The 17,595-nt window shown below is 42.8% G+C and overlaps 1 protein-coding gene across 7 annotated transcripts in view; it reads right to left on the bottom strand.

Annotated features, from left to right (window-relative positions):
* Positions 1 to 6,521: 6,521 nt before the first annotated feature.
* Positions 6,522 to 17,595, bottom strand: part of Lclat1 (lysocardiolipin acyltransferase 1) — a 135,149-nt gene continuing 124,075 nt past the window's right edge. For all 7 annotated transcript variants that reach the window (XM_031357818.1, XM_031357815.1, XM_031357814.1 and 4 more), the window contains one exon: positions 6,522 to 10,070. In XM_031357818.1, coding sequence (XP_031213678.1) covers positions 9,568 to 10,070 — 503 coding nt within the window. In that variant the 3' untranslated portion in view covers positions 6,522 to 9,567. The remainder of the gene's footprint in view (positions 10,071 to 17,595) is intronic.

Consider the following 17,595-nt stretch of genomic DNA (forward strand, 5'->3'; position numbering starts at 1 on the left):
GCTTGCTGGAGGAAACCTTTGGAAGCTTCCATTGGTGGATTTAGAGTCTGCAGGGTTTTGCCGAGCATTCAACAGGCCTCTGCCTGTTCCTTGTGAAGGGCTGGCGTTTTGCTTAGAAGGTTCCTAATAATCTGTGCTTTAGCAGCTGGCCCAGAGAATGAACTGCAAGCCTCTCTACAGGGTCCTCTGGGCAGCACCTGAGGCAAGACCGACTTGCTTCACGCACTAGCCACTACCCTGCAACTGTTGAAACTCAACCCTAGCTGCTTCTGACCCCTGCTCAAAACTGCTCACATAAGCAACACCAGTTTAAAGCTTATGTAGCATCTAGGAGGCCTACTAGAGGGAGGAACGTCCATTTGCATTTTCTGACCGGCTTATTTCACTTAGCATAATGTCTCCCGGTTTACTCATGTTGCCATAAATGTCTACAGTCCTGTCATATATATGTGTCTACATCAGGCTTTTGTTAGTCTTGCTGTTTGGGCTGACTTCCTTATTTTGGCTACAGTAGAAAACATTATTCTGAGTTATCTTTGATTTCAGTTATTCGACTATATAAGTAGAGAAAGGCTGTCAGGTGGCTCATAGGAATTCTACTTTTAATTTTTTAAAGGAATCTCCTCATGTTACTTTCAACGGCGGTTGCAATTTTTATCCCCACCAAGTCCATGGGTTGAAATTTGCCGTATTTGCAACCATGAGGGAACAGTTAACATACTTTTGACTTGCACAATCCTGATATGATGCTGGGGATCATCTCAGATGCTCTTTCTCACTCACCTATTGTGACGTGGGGATCATCTCAGATGTTCTTGACCACTCACTTGTTGTGACTTGGAAAATGCCTGCTCAGGCACTATTTCTGAGTTTCAAATCGGGTCACAAGGCATTTCTCTATTGAGCTGTAGAAACTCTTAAATATTTTGGAACATTTAATCCCTACCAAACGTGCAGTTTGCGAATGCTTTCCCCGATCCTGCAGGTCACATTTCATTCTGTTGATTTCCTGACTCTCTGACTTTGTTGCCTGAGAATGCCATGTATAAGAAATCATTGTCAATATCAAGTCATGCATCATTGCTTCTAGTCTTACAGTTTCAGATCTTCTGTGCAGAAGCTTTAAATCTGTCTTTCCATTGGTTTGGGTGTCGGATGTGGATTCAGCTCTATCTTTCTCTCTACCATCCCCTGGGAATATGCAGTTTTCCCAATATTGTTTTTGAAGATGTCTTTTCCCCTAGTATGCATTCTTGACTTCTCTGATGGTAGATATGTGTGGGTTTATTTCTATGGAGCAAGTTCTTTACAGGAAGAATATTTTCTGGCTGTTCAGCTTGACGCATAGTTTGGTATAGAGAAGAAAGCTAGCATTCAGAGTTATCTGCCGTTTGCCTTTAGATAGCAGTTCTCACATTAACAAGTCGGTTACACACACCGTCCAGATGTACCCACGAGGGTAACTAGTATGGAGTGTCATTCCTTCTGGCTTTCATCCTATCTCCCGAATTCATCTCTCTGTTATGGGACCATCATTTTGTTTTCCTGTGGCTACAAGAGCCTCACTCTTGCAGTTGATCCCTCAGTTCTTTTGACTTGGCTTGTTGGTCTTTGAAACCTTCCTTGGCTTTTAGTATCTCAGAATGATCCCATAATTTACTGGTCTGTCTAACCTAGGCACAGCCATTTGTCCATGACCCCAGGTTTCTTTTACTGGGAAAAATAGCTTGCCAGAACTGGCCACAAGAACTGTCATTGCTACTAGCTGGTTATTAGATTTTCCAATGGAGAGTTAGATGTCATGGCTGCTTTTGTTGTTATTGGTTTTGTTGTTGTTGTTGTTTTGTGTTTACTTAAAACATTTAGGATTATAGAGGTTTCAATTTTATATCTCTGTATCTTTTATGCTAAAAACCCCTCAGTTTCTGGTACCATCATAACTATAACAAATACACTACTTTCAGAGAGTAAGCTTGTATCATTACTAACAGTATGATGGTAAAATAATTTCAGTGGGTTTTTTTCCCTCTGGTAGTTCTTTTGTCTTGACCATATTTACTGCTAGGACTTTCCACCTGTCACCAAGTATAGCTGCTGTGGTCTGAATGTTCATGTGCATGTCCCCAGGGTGATAATGTCAGGAAGCAGAGCCTTCTAGAGATTGTTAGTTTGCAGAGATAGACCAATGAGCAGGGTTAATACCATCATATAAAAGAGGCCCTTCTTGAATGGGTCATATTGAAGACATGAAAAAAGAGAAAACACAGCAATAGTCACCTAGGAAACCAGGCCCTCCTCATTAGACCCTGTCCCTTCAGGTGCCTCTTCAGCTTAGGACTTCCAGCTTCCTGACCTATGAGAAATGTGGGCTCAACACAGTTTGTGATTATGTTATAAACAATAAACAGACAGAGACAATAGTCATTTTACCTTGATTTATTTCTAATTTTAGAATAAACATGTTCTATCATGTTTAAAAAAGAATTTGAAAGCATACCGTGTGTACTTGCACACATGTATAAGCCCTGGTGTGTGTGTGTGTGTGTGTGTGTGTGTGTGTGTGTGTGTGTGTGCTCAGCAAGTGCTTTTTACCAGCTTTGCCTTTTGTTTTGATATGATTTTTTAACTGTCCTTACATAGACAAGCCTGACTTTGAACCCTCAGTCTTCTTGTCTCTGGTTCTGGGGAACTGAACATGGGCATGAACCAGCCAGCTCAGTCCCTGATTGTATCTGAATGGGCTTCTTAGGTAAAGGGTAGCTTAGCTGTCAATCTCCATTCCTGTTTAATGTGATATCCCGGAGATAACGCCCAGCTTCAGGCTCCTAGGCAGACTTGGTCATATAATTACATGAACTCAGGATGATTTCATTAACCCCCCAGACATTTAAGTTTTTCATGCTCCGAGTCACGTGAAGAGTAGTATTCGGTATCTCACAATGTTTGGGGTAGTGCATTTGAGAAGCAGGATGTGGGAATGAAGTCATTGCAGATATTAGATAGTGGTGAATTCTCCTTCAGGGGCAAGGATGGAAGATGGTGAGATCCATTAGAAATGTTTCTTACAGGCTGGTTATGAGCTGGCTTTTCTATTTTTAATAATTCAGATCCCAATAAAATTTTGGCAGTACATACTGTCAATCAAAAAATGATTTTCTAACAAATATATGTATATAAATATCTATAAATACACACACATATATACATGTATATATGTATATATATGCATATATACATGTATATATGTGTATATATACACACACATATATATATATGTGTGTGTATATATATGTATATATATATATGCTAGGAAAAAAACATATATTTGTTTTTTTGAAACAGGGTCTCCCTATATACTCTGGCTGTCCTGGAACTCACTATGCAGACCCAACTGGGTCTGCCTGCCTCTGCCTTCCAAATGCTGGAATTAAAGGCATGTACCACCATGGCTGGCTTTCTAACTAAAGCACTGGCAGAACAAAATGACCTTCCATGCCTCGATTGCTGTTTTTCATTTTGGATCCATAAACCTCTGCACTCCACTGGTTTTAAGACAATGCTTTGCGAACAACTTCCAGAAACTTTACCATGAAGAATGTGCTGTGCACTTCAGCATGGCTGGGCTGAATGGTTTGCAGTAAGAAAATTCTGAGGCACCCTTATCTTAGCTCTCCAGAAGCTTGTAATTGAGTGCAGGGGGCGAGGACTGAAAAGTAGCTGTGACCTAAGATAGCCTGTGATCCATTGAGGAAAGCACTGCTGGGAAACACTTCCTGAGAAGAGACAGGGAGAGGCGTTTCCAGCTAGATGGACTGGCAAGATTTCCAGGAATAAATGAGATTTGCTAAGACTTGGGTTAGGCAAGCACTTTCACAGGTACTGAAGAGGCAAGGGGATATGATGAGGTTCAGGGACTCAGCGAGGTTTGAGCAGCCATGCCTAAATGAAAGGCTGTACAGGGCGGAAAAAGCCTGAGAACAAGGAGGCGCCAGGTAGAAGGACCTGGGCAAGGCAGAGTAGTCTGGCTCTGTGCAGTAGCCATTAAGAAGCTCTGGAGACTGATTTAAATAGTGGTGTGTTGAGGTCAGTGGGTCCTGTGAGCTAAGACCAACGTGGGGAGAACCTGGCCAGGCTTGCTCAGGTTCTGTGTGTGGAATAATAAGCACAAGGAAAAGCTATTCTGAAAGGAAATGTTGAGAGCTTGTATGGCTAGGCAGGGGAGGAAGAACTGCGTGAGTCTCAGATTCCGAGCCTGCACAGCCTTGGTAGAAAAAGAACCAAGGCAACAAGGAGGATACGTAAGAACATGTGTGGAGTCTAAAAAACAAATGGGTAGCTCCTCATGTGCCACTGCCTTTTCTTGAGATGGGACTGGTCTCTCATTGGCCAAGAACTCATTCAGTAGGGTAGGCTGTCTGGCTAGAAACCGCAGAGACCACCCGAGTCTTAGCCTCCCTTGTGCTGGGGTTGTAAGAGGGAGCCCCATACCTGGCTTTAGTCTTTTTTTTAAATATGGGTGCTAGCGTTGGCTAATCAAGCAGCTTACTTACTGAGCCATCTTATCTCACCCCCAGCCCCTCTTCTATACCTCCTCCCCTTTTTGACTATCAGTCATTTTTGTTTTGGTTGGTCTTAGCCTAGTCTTTCTCATTTTGACTCAACATCCTGACCACCAGAACTTTGTTTTTACATTTTTTTGTTTGTTTGTTTTTTTCGAGACAGGGTTTCTCTGTGTAGCCCTGGCTGTCCTGGAACTTACTCTGTAGACCAGGCTGGCCTCGAACTCAGAAATCTGCCTGCCTCTGCCTCCCAAATGCTGGGATCAAAGGCGTGTGCCACCACTGCCCAGCCTGTTTTTACAATTTTAAAACTTTTGTTTCTACATTCCCAGAACTTGGTTTCTACTCTCCCCTTTGAGACAGTGCCTTGCTATATAGTACATGTTGACTCTGAATCCATTATGTGGTTCAGGCTAGTCTCAATCTTGTGATCCTCCTGCCTCAGCCTCCCAAGAGCTGGGATTATAAACACGAGGCACCATGACTAACACAGGTTGATGAGACTTTCCACAGACACACCTCTAAGGAATCTTTGGCTTCCTAAACACTCACTGCTGATACACACCGCTGTGAAACTTCTGTCTCCCTGTGCTGGGCCTGAGAGCACTGAATGCCCACCTACTCTGGAAGATTTAAGATGCTTAACAGGTAGGGTAGACATTTGTGGTCACTTGGCTACCCATCACAAATATGCTATTCTAAATAAGATTCTTATGATTTTGCCTTAAAATGCATCTCCCTTTAGCCCCCAGTCCTGGTAATTTAGGAGAGTGTCCTTCACCCAGGTTCAGAGGGTGTCTAGTAACTAGGGGGAGTGATCCACACAGTATTTCTGGGTGACTGGTCCAGGAATGAGTCCTGGATTTAGTGTTGTTTGTCCCTAAGAAGGCAGCTTCTCTCATTCTTTCTTTCTTTTTTTTTTTAATGATTTGTTTTATTTTATTTTATGTATATGAGTACACTGTAGCTTTACAGACGGCCATGAGCTATCATGTGTGTGGCTGCTGGGAATTGAACTCAGGACCTTCTGCTGGCCCCTCTCGCTCAGGCCCTGCTCGCTCTGGCTCCACATAATTTACTGCAGCTGTCTTCAGACGCACCAGAAGAGGGCGTCCGATCTCATTACGGGTGGTTGTGAGCCACCATGTGGTTGCTGGGATCCGAACTCAGGACCTTTGGAAGAGCAGTCAGTGCTCTTACCCGCTGAGCCATCTCGCCAGCCCCTCTCTCATTCTTTCTTACTAGCCTTGAACCCTGAGGATACACAGGTCATGTAGCCATGTGGATCCAGTGTGAAGTCTACCCAGACAAAACACAAAGGGTTTCTTAAGTGTCTTTGTACTTAGTATTTACAATATACTATAGTGGCAGTTTCTATGTCCATGGTTGGCATTTGAGGTTCAGTAAAATGAGTCAAGCTGGGTGGGTGGGTGGGTGGGGGCTGCAATCTCTGTTCGCTTTGAGTCCCACTCCAAGGTACCAATATGGCTTGCGCACAGCGCTCACTGGAGAGCCAGAGGCAGAGATGGGCTCTAGCGCTTACAATAGGTTCCCTGAGGCTGTGTCCCTTTAGCTAATGAAGTTCTTCGTACATTTGCCACATTTTGGTTTAAGACTTGCTTTCAGAGCCACACAGTCCCACAGACAGGGAGGTGAGGGACAGAACATGGAGTCCTTATCTTCGCCTCCTTCAAGCACCTGTGTCCTGCACTTATGGAATGGACAGTTGTTCTGGGGAAAACCAGTTCTGTTGACACTGGGGCATGAATTCAACTGCATTGTGCTTCCCCATCTCAATCAGTGAACACTGCAATTGGTTCTAAATGAGACCGCATTTAACACCTGTCCTGATCCTCAATTGCTCCTTAACACAATGACACAGGCTAGGCCCATGACAACAAGGGAAATAACATCCCTGTGTCATTTCCTTTGTCGTTCCTTTAAAAACAGAATCACAACAGCTTTTGAACCATGTAATTCACTCCACTTTATTCTGGATGCATTTTACAGGTAATACACAAACATCCCAGTGGACACTGAAGCTAAGGCCATTCTGTGAGTTATTATTAAAACTTGGTGTTCTCCATGTAATGATCTTTTAAAAAGGAGTTACCAAAACCAAAACTGTGAAATAAAAATTTTAGGTAGGTACAAGACACCTTTAGGGCCACGTGTGGTCTGAAGCCCATTTTGTGGTCAAGCAATTGTCTGCCACTGTGTAAGAACTAGGCAGCCCCTAGCTCAGCACCGAACTCCCTTCTCCATGTTACAACATAGTGTTCTGTTTTGTTTCTGTCAACCACTGACCAGTGTTGAGACACCACTTTCCTCCTAGTGAGTGACAAGGACAGAACATGGTATAGAATTCTTAGAACAGGAAAAAGAAAGGGACCCATAACTAAGGCACTGAAAGCACACTATTGTATATAAAGAAATGTAAACAATTTAACACCAACAGGCTCCCTCTGCTAGTCTTTATTGTGACTGTTCTAGATCATCTTTGTTGGCTTGAGAGCCAGTGAAATGGGAACCAGTCTGCAGAATTGACACTTGTACCAACATAGGGTCTGCATGTGGAGTGGTCACCATTAGAACACGAGTAGAAGGTGCTGCTTCTTTCTCGGGTTTGTTCTGCACGCATACAGAGGCAGGATTTTAGGGAGAGTCTTAAGTGATAAGCTCTTGCAGATATATTTCTATTTCATTTTCAGTCTCCCCCACCATGTTGCCTGACTAGAGTTTAGGATTCCTTGGGTTTGTTTTGTCAAAAGATACCTAATGTGGGAACTTACCACCAAGCCAGTTCCCCTCTATATCAGTCCATATTTTAAAGTGAAATGGTTCACATTATAAATAACCCACAACTACTATATGTAAAATCTCTTTGAATGGGATCAACTAGCCAACTAGTGCTATGAGCACTGGCCTATTAGGCTTATCTGCACAGGGAGCAGAAGCAGGGTCTGCTGGAGCAGGGCTGAGAGGCTGAACCCTGGCTGACAACCATCAAGGCCACATCTGCTTAGACCTGATGTTCAAGTATTGACTTAAAGCAGTTCCAAGCTCAAAAGCATTAGCTATATATGTAGTTTTAAATTAAATAAACAGTTTTAACACAGTTAAACATATATGTAAGAGCAAATAATTATAATTTAAACACTTTTATTTTCCCCTTTGGGAGAAATTTCTCTTAAAGCAAGTAGAGTATCCACATTCTCTAGTTTTAGTGCTATACTTAGTATTATGAATTTAGGGTAAAGTAAAATTAAGGTATTTTCTACCTTAATATTTTCTATGATCAGAAGAGGGCAAAGGGAAGAACAAGAGACAGAGAGTCTATGGATGCCCAGTGAGATGGCCGGCACTGTTAACAGAGCCCAAGCACTGTGGGCAGAGGACAGCATTTCCCTTTTACCTGGGCAACAGACTGCTAGCTATTCCCACATTTAAATGTGATCCATCAGAGAAACTTAAAATGGAAGCCTTTCTCATTAAGGGAAAGGAAAAAAGGGGGTGGAAGGGTTGTACATGTACGTGTGTGTATGTGTGTAAAGCCTTAAAAACTATAGTCAAACAGCTGTGTTGAGGGCAGGTGTGCATGGCTACTAATTAGTAAGTTCCCAGCAGGATTAAAGTGAGCTTCGATGGAGTAGTTAAACAGGGGCTGGCATGTTTCTCCAGAGGCACCAGTTAGCACTCTCCCACTAACACATGCACAAACATCAAAAAAACAGACTTAACCATGATATGCTAATGGTGTTCTGTCCCAACTGGGCTTTCTCAGACAATGTGCTTGGCAAGCTGAGTAAGTCCTTACTAGGTACAGATGCGTGCTGACATCATTAAAAAGGGAAGATTCCTGTCTGAGTATACAGGGTAGTAATAGCTGTTGAGACTGTCAGACACAGGGGTGGGGAAGCTTATATGCCTCTGCCCCTGCCCCAATCACATGACTCAGTGGAGCGGAAACAATGGCCACAGGAGTCTCTTACCCAGGACACTGGGTGCTTGTTATTGGTTTGCTATGTTGTCATTGCTTCCAAATGATAGGGATATTTGGCAGACAGTTGGTCAGCGTGCATTTAAATGTAACTGTTGAGAGATATGTCCTTGCTATCACGGAAAGAGTTCATTCTGAGTTAGCATTTTTTTGCTTTAAGAGTAAAGTTATCATGTTTGGGGGCTTTAGCTAAACCATCCTGTCTGCAGGCATGTTTGTTGTAGCTCTAATGGCAGAAGGTAGACACCCTGCATGCACAGGACAGACTTCCAGTTTGTCTGAACTACAGATGTTCTTCTAATGCATCTTTACATGTGCCAGTACACACTAAAGATGAAGTTACACCTGGTAACCATCAGGAAGGCAGGACTGAGTGTGAGTGAAAAGCAAGCTGCACCAGTTTCTGTCTTTTAAAAGCCAAGTGGAAAGCCTGAAGGTGCTCCCTGAGCTGAGTGCGGATGTGATTTTGTGGTGAGAAAAGGGGGTCTTTTTCCGTCTCATTCAGCATAAGAGACTATTAGTGATGGAGGGCTCCCTAGCAATGGTGATCAGTTTAGGACAAGGCAATTCCACCTCTGGGTTTGATTGGTATAAAAGAATTGAAGAATGGACTGTGCCCCAGGGGGAGGTAGTCTACTGCCTGCCTAGATGTACTGGGGCTGGTATTCATGTGCCAGGGCTGCCTCTGAGCTGAGAGTCTGTCAGAAACAGGTTGGTCCTTTCAGGAAAGCTTGCATTTTGTCTCAACAGCTTGGTGATTGTTTCTAATACTCTGGCCCTAGCTATTCACAGCGATTGACCCCTGCTACATACGCAGCATTGGAATTACATTAGAGATTTTAAAGAAACCATAGCAATATTTCCCCAAAAAATTAAGTGCAAAGTACCTTTAACAAAGAATGATGATAGTAAGAAACATTTGACATAGTCATGCAAAACTCATCTCAGTTTACAAAGACTGACATTCCCGTGACAACCCTAGGTTTTCACACGGTGAACGCCACCATCCTACTCATTTTTCTTTGAATTTAAATGTGGGTGCTTGTGTAAAAAACGGTAACATGCAAGTTCAATGATTTCCAGTCCACCAAATATTCTTTCCTGCAGCACGAAGAACACAATGCTGATTATAAAATACCACCGAACAGGGCTGTACAGATATATGAGCAGGCACATTGCAGAGCAGAACAAGGTCCAGTACAGTATGGACAGAAGCTTGACCACAAGGACTCTGAGCTCAGACTTGCAAGGTGGAACTGTACTCTGCCCAGTGAAGTGAAAGTTTTTCTCTCCTTGGTAGAAGGAGCGAAGCCTCTCTTCCTTTTCTTCCCACCTCCTGTGGCACCAGAGCTGAAGGTCCTCCTTGGATGTGGGAAGAGTGTCGACTGGGTATCTATGGACATGGAAGTGGATCTCCTTGGGAAAGTCTCCAAGGAGAAGGTGCTTCTCAGTTTGAGGGATGTTGTAAGGATATGCCACGGTGATGTCATGAACAGCATCAAGGTTCTTACCTAGGTTTTGGAAAGATGAAAATAGCTTTGCTTTAGCAACAGTCAAAAGGGTGGTAATGCTGATTCACTCTGCAAGACAGAGCCACGAGCAAGAAGAATCAGGACAGAGTGAACCACCACGAACAAACAAGGGCTAAAAATACCAGCGTTTCTGGGTACTTAGGTCAATATTTACCAGCCATTTTTAGCCTTTTTTTCCTGTTTGCTAATTACCACAAAGACCTTTAGAAAGAAATTATCTTCATTCCCAGAAATGGTAATCTGCATTCTAGCACTGCAGGAATACACACAGTGAGCTCGATCTGAGGTAGGACTTAAAGGATATAGCCCATTCCTTTTCAGCCACGAGATTTGTTACACAGACACCGTCTATTAACACATTTATCTCTTCAAAGGCAATAGAAATGTGCTCTCCTTTACCTTAAAATGACCATGATAAATTGCTGCAAAAGAACTTCAGAAAGAAACAAATGTGAAGAAATTATCAGACAAATTTTTTCTATACAATTTTTATATATATATAAAACAAGCATAACAATTTTGATTCTGACCTGAAACACCACTGTGTATAGGCATTTGGGAAGGGTTGTTTTTGAAGTCACAAGCCAGATGCTGGTAATGAAGAAACAGCCAACAGGGCCCCCCAGTGTCCTTCAAAATGTTCTCAACATACTTAGGGAAACAAGGATGCAAAGTCCCAAACTGTCCCTTGGGGACATAGGAGATGAGAGGGAAGGAGCCAGTTCTGTAGATGGACAGGGTTGTACACTATGGGAATAGGACATTAAAAACAGGCTGGAGCACATGGTATGTACAGGCCTTCCTCTACATGGTATGTAGTGGAGAAGCATCTTGGTGGTAGCCACAGATTTTAAGCAAGGATGATCCTGGGCCAGCCGGGCAACAGCAGTGTGGCTGTTTTGACAGACCAGGAAGAGGAGGCAGGCCAAAGGAATAGAGCTATATAAAAAGATACAAAAGAACTGATGTGGTATGGTGGTCAAGGAGGAATGCCGAGGACGGAGCCAGGATTATTTTATTTTTGGCTTGGCACTGAACTAATGGTAAGAGTCTTTGAGGTTAGAGAGTCAGTGTACTGTAAGATCTGCAGAGTACAGTGGATAGCATTCAACTGAACCCAGTACACATGGGGGCCAGAGCCTAGTGTTTGCTCAAGGGCAAGCACTGTTGGTGCTATCTGTGAATGTTGCTATATCGTCAATGAATGAACGTAAGAGTGTTTTTATCAGTTATATAAAACAATGGGTTTTGTTATGACAGTTTCATAGAGGTATGTAATATTCTTTGACAATATCCATCCCCTAGTACTCTCTCCCCTCCAGCAAACAGACTAGATGAGGATTTGAATTTCATCAGAAACAGATGATGCAGACAGGACCTACCTGTGTGACAGCAGTGAATCCTACATGGGAAAGAAGTACCTAGAAGGCACAGGAAATCTGGAGACCAGCAGGAATATTCTAGACTGAGGTGTGGCAGCACAGTCTCCCTCTACCAGAATCTAAGTTGAGTATATTTCACTGTTGAAGTTTTACCTCAGTAGCAACGATGGCAAAGTAGTGAGGTCATCCACACCCTGTCCCCCACACTCTTCCAACTGAACTCTTACAAATGGTTCTTCAAATCTTCTGTAACTATCGGTCTTGGTTATACCATGATTTACTTTAGGTTAATGAGCAGGTTTCAGCTTGAGTGCTAACAGTCCTAAGAGAAGCCCTTTCCTTGACTAAAAGTCAGTGTGGTACTGACACCCACAGGCCAGGCTCTGTCCACACCTGCTGCTCACCACAGCCAGTGTGCTCCTGGATGTTATACCTCAATGTTACCTTCATCTCTTCATTTTCCCTCACAGTGAAGGAAAGATGGTCTGCCATGTCACTGCCTCAATCAAAATTATGTTCAGATTTCATTTATCTCAAAAAATTCCCCTGTCTTTCACCCTTCACCCAAACCCAATTTAATCATAGTTACTGGCATCTCCATAGTACTGCTCAAATCCTTGGCCAGACTGCAGTTCTGTGTAGCTCCTAGCTTCTACTCCTCATTCTGTACCAGTTTCACATTTGATCTTTGAATCTGTCTGTTCTTAATGCCCTAGCCCTTCTCCTACACAGTCCTTCTCTGTGTATGATGTACACATGCATATGGAGGCCACAGTGGGATGCTGGGCATCTTCCACTATCATTCTCCACTTTTCTCTTGACATAGTCTCTCAATAAACCTCAAGCTTGCCAGACTGGCTGGCCACCAAGTTCCTGGGATCAATCTGTCCCTGTCCCCCCGTGGTTGGCTCAAGGCACACAGGGGCATGTCCTGCCTTCACAGAAGTGCTAGAATCTTGAACTGAGGCCCTCCTGCTTACAGAGGAAGTACTCTTTACTCACTGAGCCAGTTCCTCTGCTCCTATAAGTGGTTCTTAAGAAGTATCCACTGATTGTCAGAAATTTTTATCAGAACTGTAAGAAAAATAACTTACTTGCTTCGGTGAGAAACTAAAGTACTTTTCCATATAAAGTTTTGTGTGTGTGTGTGTGTGTGAGTGTGTGTGTGTTTGTGTCCGTCCATCCCTTCATGTTTTGGGGGTGATGATGTTCAGTAAATAACTTGTATGTTTTGACACAAGGACAGTAACTCAAGACAAACAGCCTAGCTTCACTAACATGCACAGTGTGGGGTGAGGAAGGGAGCTATGGAAGTGACAGCTTGGGTCAAATTCCTGGCTAAGCCTGCTGGGCGAGTTACATGGTCTCCCTGAGGCTTTCTAGGCTCTTGTATCTATAGGTACATCAGTGGAAGATTGTGAGAGTTAAATAAGATGTCCAGGAAAAATCGCTAGTGGCCCAGCAGTGTCAATGAATGCCAGCTATCACTATCATGGGCCATAAGGCCAATGGGAGAAGCCATAGCCTTTCTCTCAAGAGCAGGTCTCTTCAGCATGCTGTCTGTAGAAAAACTACATTTGTATGCCCTCTCTACCATTATGCTTAGCATTGTTTGCCTAGAATCTGAGCTTGTCAATCAGGGGCATCCTGGTTGGGCCTTTTTTCACTCAAGATAAAATGTTCCAACTGCTGTTTTACAAGTCTGTCTCCTGAATCCCTTCTACTTCAAACATAATTTCTCTTGCTGGAATACCTGACCCACTTTCCTTCAACATCCAGCTCCAATGAAGAGCTCCCCACCTCCCTTTCTAATCAAATGCTAAGGACTAGGGTGGCCCTAGTTGTCATGAGACCCAGTTGCTACTGTATGCTCAAACAAGAACCACATATTTGCCTCTTTAAAATCTTGGTACCTAAAGAGGTTCTAGAAATTTGCATGTGAGCAGTATGCTTATGATTTATCTGGAAATATGAAAATATGGAAGCTATGCCTTCTTTGTTGGTAAGTTATAACAATTTAATGGGCAAACACAAAGTGAGCTCTTGGACACAGCGTTGGCATTCCTTCTACACTCCACCCAACATTTACCTAGCAACAGCCAGGTAGATCTGGTTTGCTATAAAAGGGACTGTTTGGCCTCTCTCTCTCTCTTTAACTCTCTGACCCTTTTTTTTTCTCTGCCCCTCTTCTCCCTCTCTCCCTTTCCCCTTCTCCTTCCCCCTCTCTCCAAGAGTTCTAGGCTGGCCTCTTCCTCCCTCCCCCTTTCCCTCCCTCTCTGCCTCTACTCCCTCCTCAACTCCCCTTCCCTTGCCCCCAAATAAACTCCACTCTATACTACATCTGTCCATCTTACGTCTGGTACCTGGGGTGAGGGGGATGCTCCAGCATGGGCCTGTTGAGGGGCCTCCCCTTCCCACCTCACCATACCACACTCTACAAAACATATCTTTGGTTTTATTAAACACTTTACACAGTAAGTTTATAAATGTTAGAATCCACTACACCACCTCTATTTGTCTAGTGAGACTGGGTTGGCCTTGCCATGTTTTATTTTTCTAATTTGGATTCCATGAATTTTTGTTCCTGAAAGTATCTGAATGTCTCTTATAGATTGCCTGAGATTTAGAACTTTGGAGGCTACTATTTTTATAATTCAGCCTAAGTACAGAACAGCATTATAGTGTTTAGAATAAAGAGATAAGTGAAAGGGGAGCTGGCAAGAAGACGCTTCTTTGGCATTCAAAGCCCAAGCTTTACAGGTAGTTTAAAGCTTCCTTAAGCCCTGGTTTGGACTTGGGTAAACAAGGAGAAAGGTTTCGCTTAGGAAGGACAGTCCACAGTCCTGATAAGGTTTAACTTTTATATTAAGTCACGATCTCTAGATAACACAAAGGCCAGAAGACTCTGTTTTGCTGTGTAGGAAAGCCCATTTCTACACAGGTAGAAAAGCTTGCTTCTGTACCATATCTCATCTAGATCCCATGGTCTAGGCCTTTGAGCCCAAAGGAGCCACCCCCCATCCACCTTTCAACTGCTCCACTTCCCACACCTCCTCCCCACCCTCCCCTGTCTCTATGTGGATGCCCCCACCCCCACCCCACCTGACCTCTAAACTTCCTGGGGCCTTCAGTCTCTTGAGGGTTAGGTGCATCATCTCTGAATGGACACAGACCCAAAGTCTTCTACTATATATGTGTTGGGGATCTCATATCAGCTGGTATATGGGGTCTGTTTGGTGGTCCAGTGTTTGAGAGATCTCGGGGGTCCAGATTAATTGAGACTACTGGGCCTCCTACAGGATCGCCCTCCTCCTCAGTAGCATTCACTTAATAAAATAGACAGATCTGACTTTAACTAAAATGTGGGTTTTAGTGCTTTAGCATATTAAATACTTACTTCAACCTGTTACTAGATCTCTGGTTAAATATGATTATATTTAAGTAATCATTTTTTTATTTTATTTGTCCTCAGTTTTCTTATAAATGGCTTTGTTTGATCCCCTGGAGCTGATAGGTGTGAGTGCTGGGAACTGGCCTCAGATCCTCTGCAAGAGCAGCATCTGCAAGAGAGTAACAGCTCTCATCCTGGCTTAGCAACAGCATCACACAAAAGATCAAACAATGATCTTTTCAGAATTTATGCATGATAAGGTCCAAAATTTTACCAACCCCCCAAAAAATTACTAGCTAAATACCCATAGGTCAGATCAAATCTTAGCAGTCAAATATTAAAACAAAAAATAAAAAAACAGGAAGGCAAAGAGAACTTGAAAACTAAAATTAAGCTGTAGGCTCCAGTATGTCCTCCATAAGTGAACTCCACCAGACAGAAATTAAATGAATGAAGTGAGTACTGAGGAATTTGAGTTAATGTACTTATGTGAACCAGGTAGACGGTATGTGAATACTTATATAATTACATGTACAAAGAAGATTTAAATGCTTTTGAGGCTTTATAACCCATATTCTCACATCAAAATACATAATAGTAATCATTACAATATGTTCCCCTTTAGAAATCATTTTAATAATCTTTAGGTAAAGGAAAAAATTGAATGGACAATCAGAAATCAAACAGGAATGAGAAAGAGAATCTAAGGGATACTGTGAAGGCCATATCTCAAATTTATAAAAACTTTATGACTTTCCAGCCTTAATACTAAGAAGTGAAAAGGGGAATGATTCATCTTGGAAAGTAGAAGGAAAAATACAAAAGGAAACAGGCAAAGAACATTATTCAAAATAAAGAGCAGTACTTAGCAAAGCTGCAGACAGCCAACAGGAGGAGCAGGTGCAAAAGCCTGCTGCATGACATGATGAGCAGAGCACCCAACGGCTCTGACAAGGGAAGAGGAACCTAAGTCACATGATGGCAGTGAAGGGAGCCGAGGGGGATGAGGATCCAAACCTTACCAATGTGGCAGAACTGCATGGACAGTTTACACACACTACACATACCACCGTAGGTTATGGTGTGCATGTATATTGCATGTGACACTAGAAATCTGGTTGACAAATATTTGTGTTCAAGTAAGAAGCCGTGTCTGTACAGTCATAGTATACACACACCATTGAGCCTAGCACTCAGGAGGCAGAGGCAGGAAGATCTCTATGAGTTCAAGACTGCTCTGGTCTACAGAGCAAATTCCGGGACAGCCGAGGGTACACAGAGAAACCCTGTGTCAAACAAACAAACAAAAACAAACAAGCAAACAAAACAACAAAACAAAATGGAAACCAAAAACCAAAAACCAAAAAAACCCCACAAAGGCTGGAGAGATGTCTCAGCAGTTAAGAGGACTAACTAATCTTCCAGAAGTTCTGCGCTCAATTCCCAGCAACCACATGGTGACTCACGAACATCTGTAATGGGATCTGATGACCTCTTTTGGTGTGTCTGAACACAACAACAGTGTACATACACACATACACACACAAAAAAGAGAAATATCTTTTAAAAGCAGCCATGTCATGCCGTTATATTAGCCTATTTTTAGTCGATACACAGCACAGGCACAAGTACTTACTACATGGCAGGGTGATCTAGAAGCATATTAGTGTGCAGTGGTTGGTCTTTGCTCCTGGGATTTTCACATATACTTTACCAAGCCAAACTGGACAGCAGAAACAAACAAACAAACACCCACAGAAAGCTCTTTAAGAGCAGAGTGAAATCTTTTTGTCCCAGGACCTATCAATCACAACTGATATCTACATCTTGTACATCTACTATATCACTGATGACACAGACTCTTAGTCTTATTCTTTCAAAACAAAATCTCTGTGCTCTGTTGCCACTCTTTGGTAAAATGATGAGAGAAGACAGTTAAAATCTACCGTGAACAGGAAGAAAGGCTTGTTTCACTATAGTCCCAACATGGTTAAGATGTTAAAAATCCAAGACACAAATCATTAGCAGATTACAGAAAGTGTCAGTGCGTGCAACATACACTTTGAAATAAATAAAGTTGAAGTTGTTGAGGTTCATGATTGTGGTCTCCATACTCTGGTATTAGTGTCAAAGGTGACCAATGGTGCACTGGGCATGCCTTTAACATGTTCGTACTATGTATGATACTGGCATTATTCATCAACAATCTATAGAGCACTTAAGGCATAGATTCAGCTACAGATGTGTAGGGTACACTGGGCACCGAAGAACGAGCCCTGTCTTTGGTGTTTTCCAGGGCACAGTCACACTTACATATCTTACCACAGAGACACCATGCCTCTTTTTAGAGCAATGAAATCACTTGCCAGCAGTCAGTTCCCTGTAACTTGAGCCTTTCCATCCCACTACTCAACTTTCTCAGAGATATGTATTATAAGCAGGAGCTACAACAGTCAAGACTAATGTGGTTTTGTACCTTCTGCAAATAAGTAGCTTCCCCCAGCCTCAGGTTCCTCATCTGCAGAGTGGAACAAGTGTGTCTCTTGGGAGGGAGGCTGTCTTACATGTGTAAAGTCTACATGAAAGGCCATTTTTGAGTTTTAGACTCAGGCCATATTATACTCTGCACATGCTGTAACTCAGCTTTGTTCTAGCTGTACAGCTTATATGCATTTTTAGCAATACCTATCAAGGCAGAAGGGTGGCCCTACCTTCCAATTGGTGGTCGTCA

The sequence above is a fragment of the Mastomys coucha genome, unplaced genomic scaffold, assembly GCF_008632895.1.
Source record: "Mastomys coucha isolate ucsf_1 unplaced genomic scaffold, UCSF_Mcou_1 pScaffold6, whole genome shotgun sequence".
NCBI lineage: Eukaryota > Metazoa > Chordata > Mammalia > Rodentia > Muridae > Mastomys > Mastomys coucha.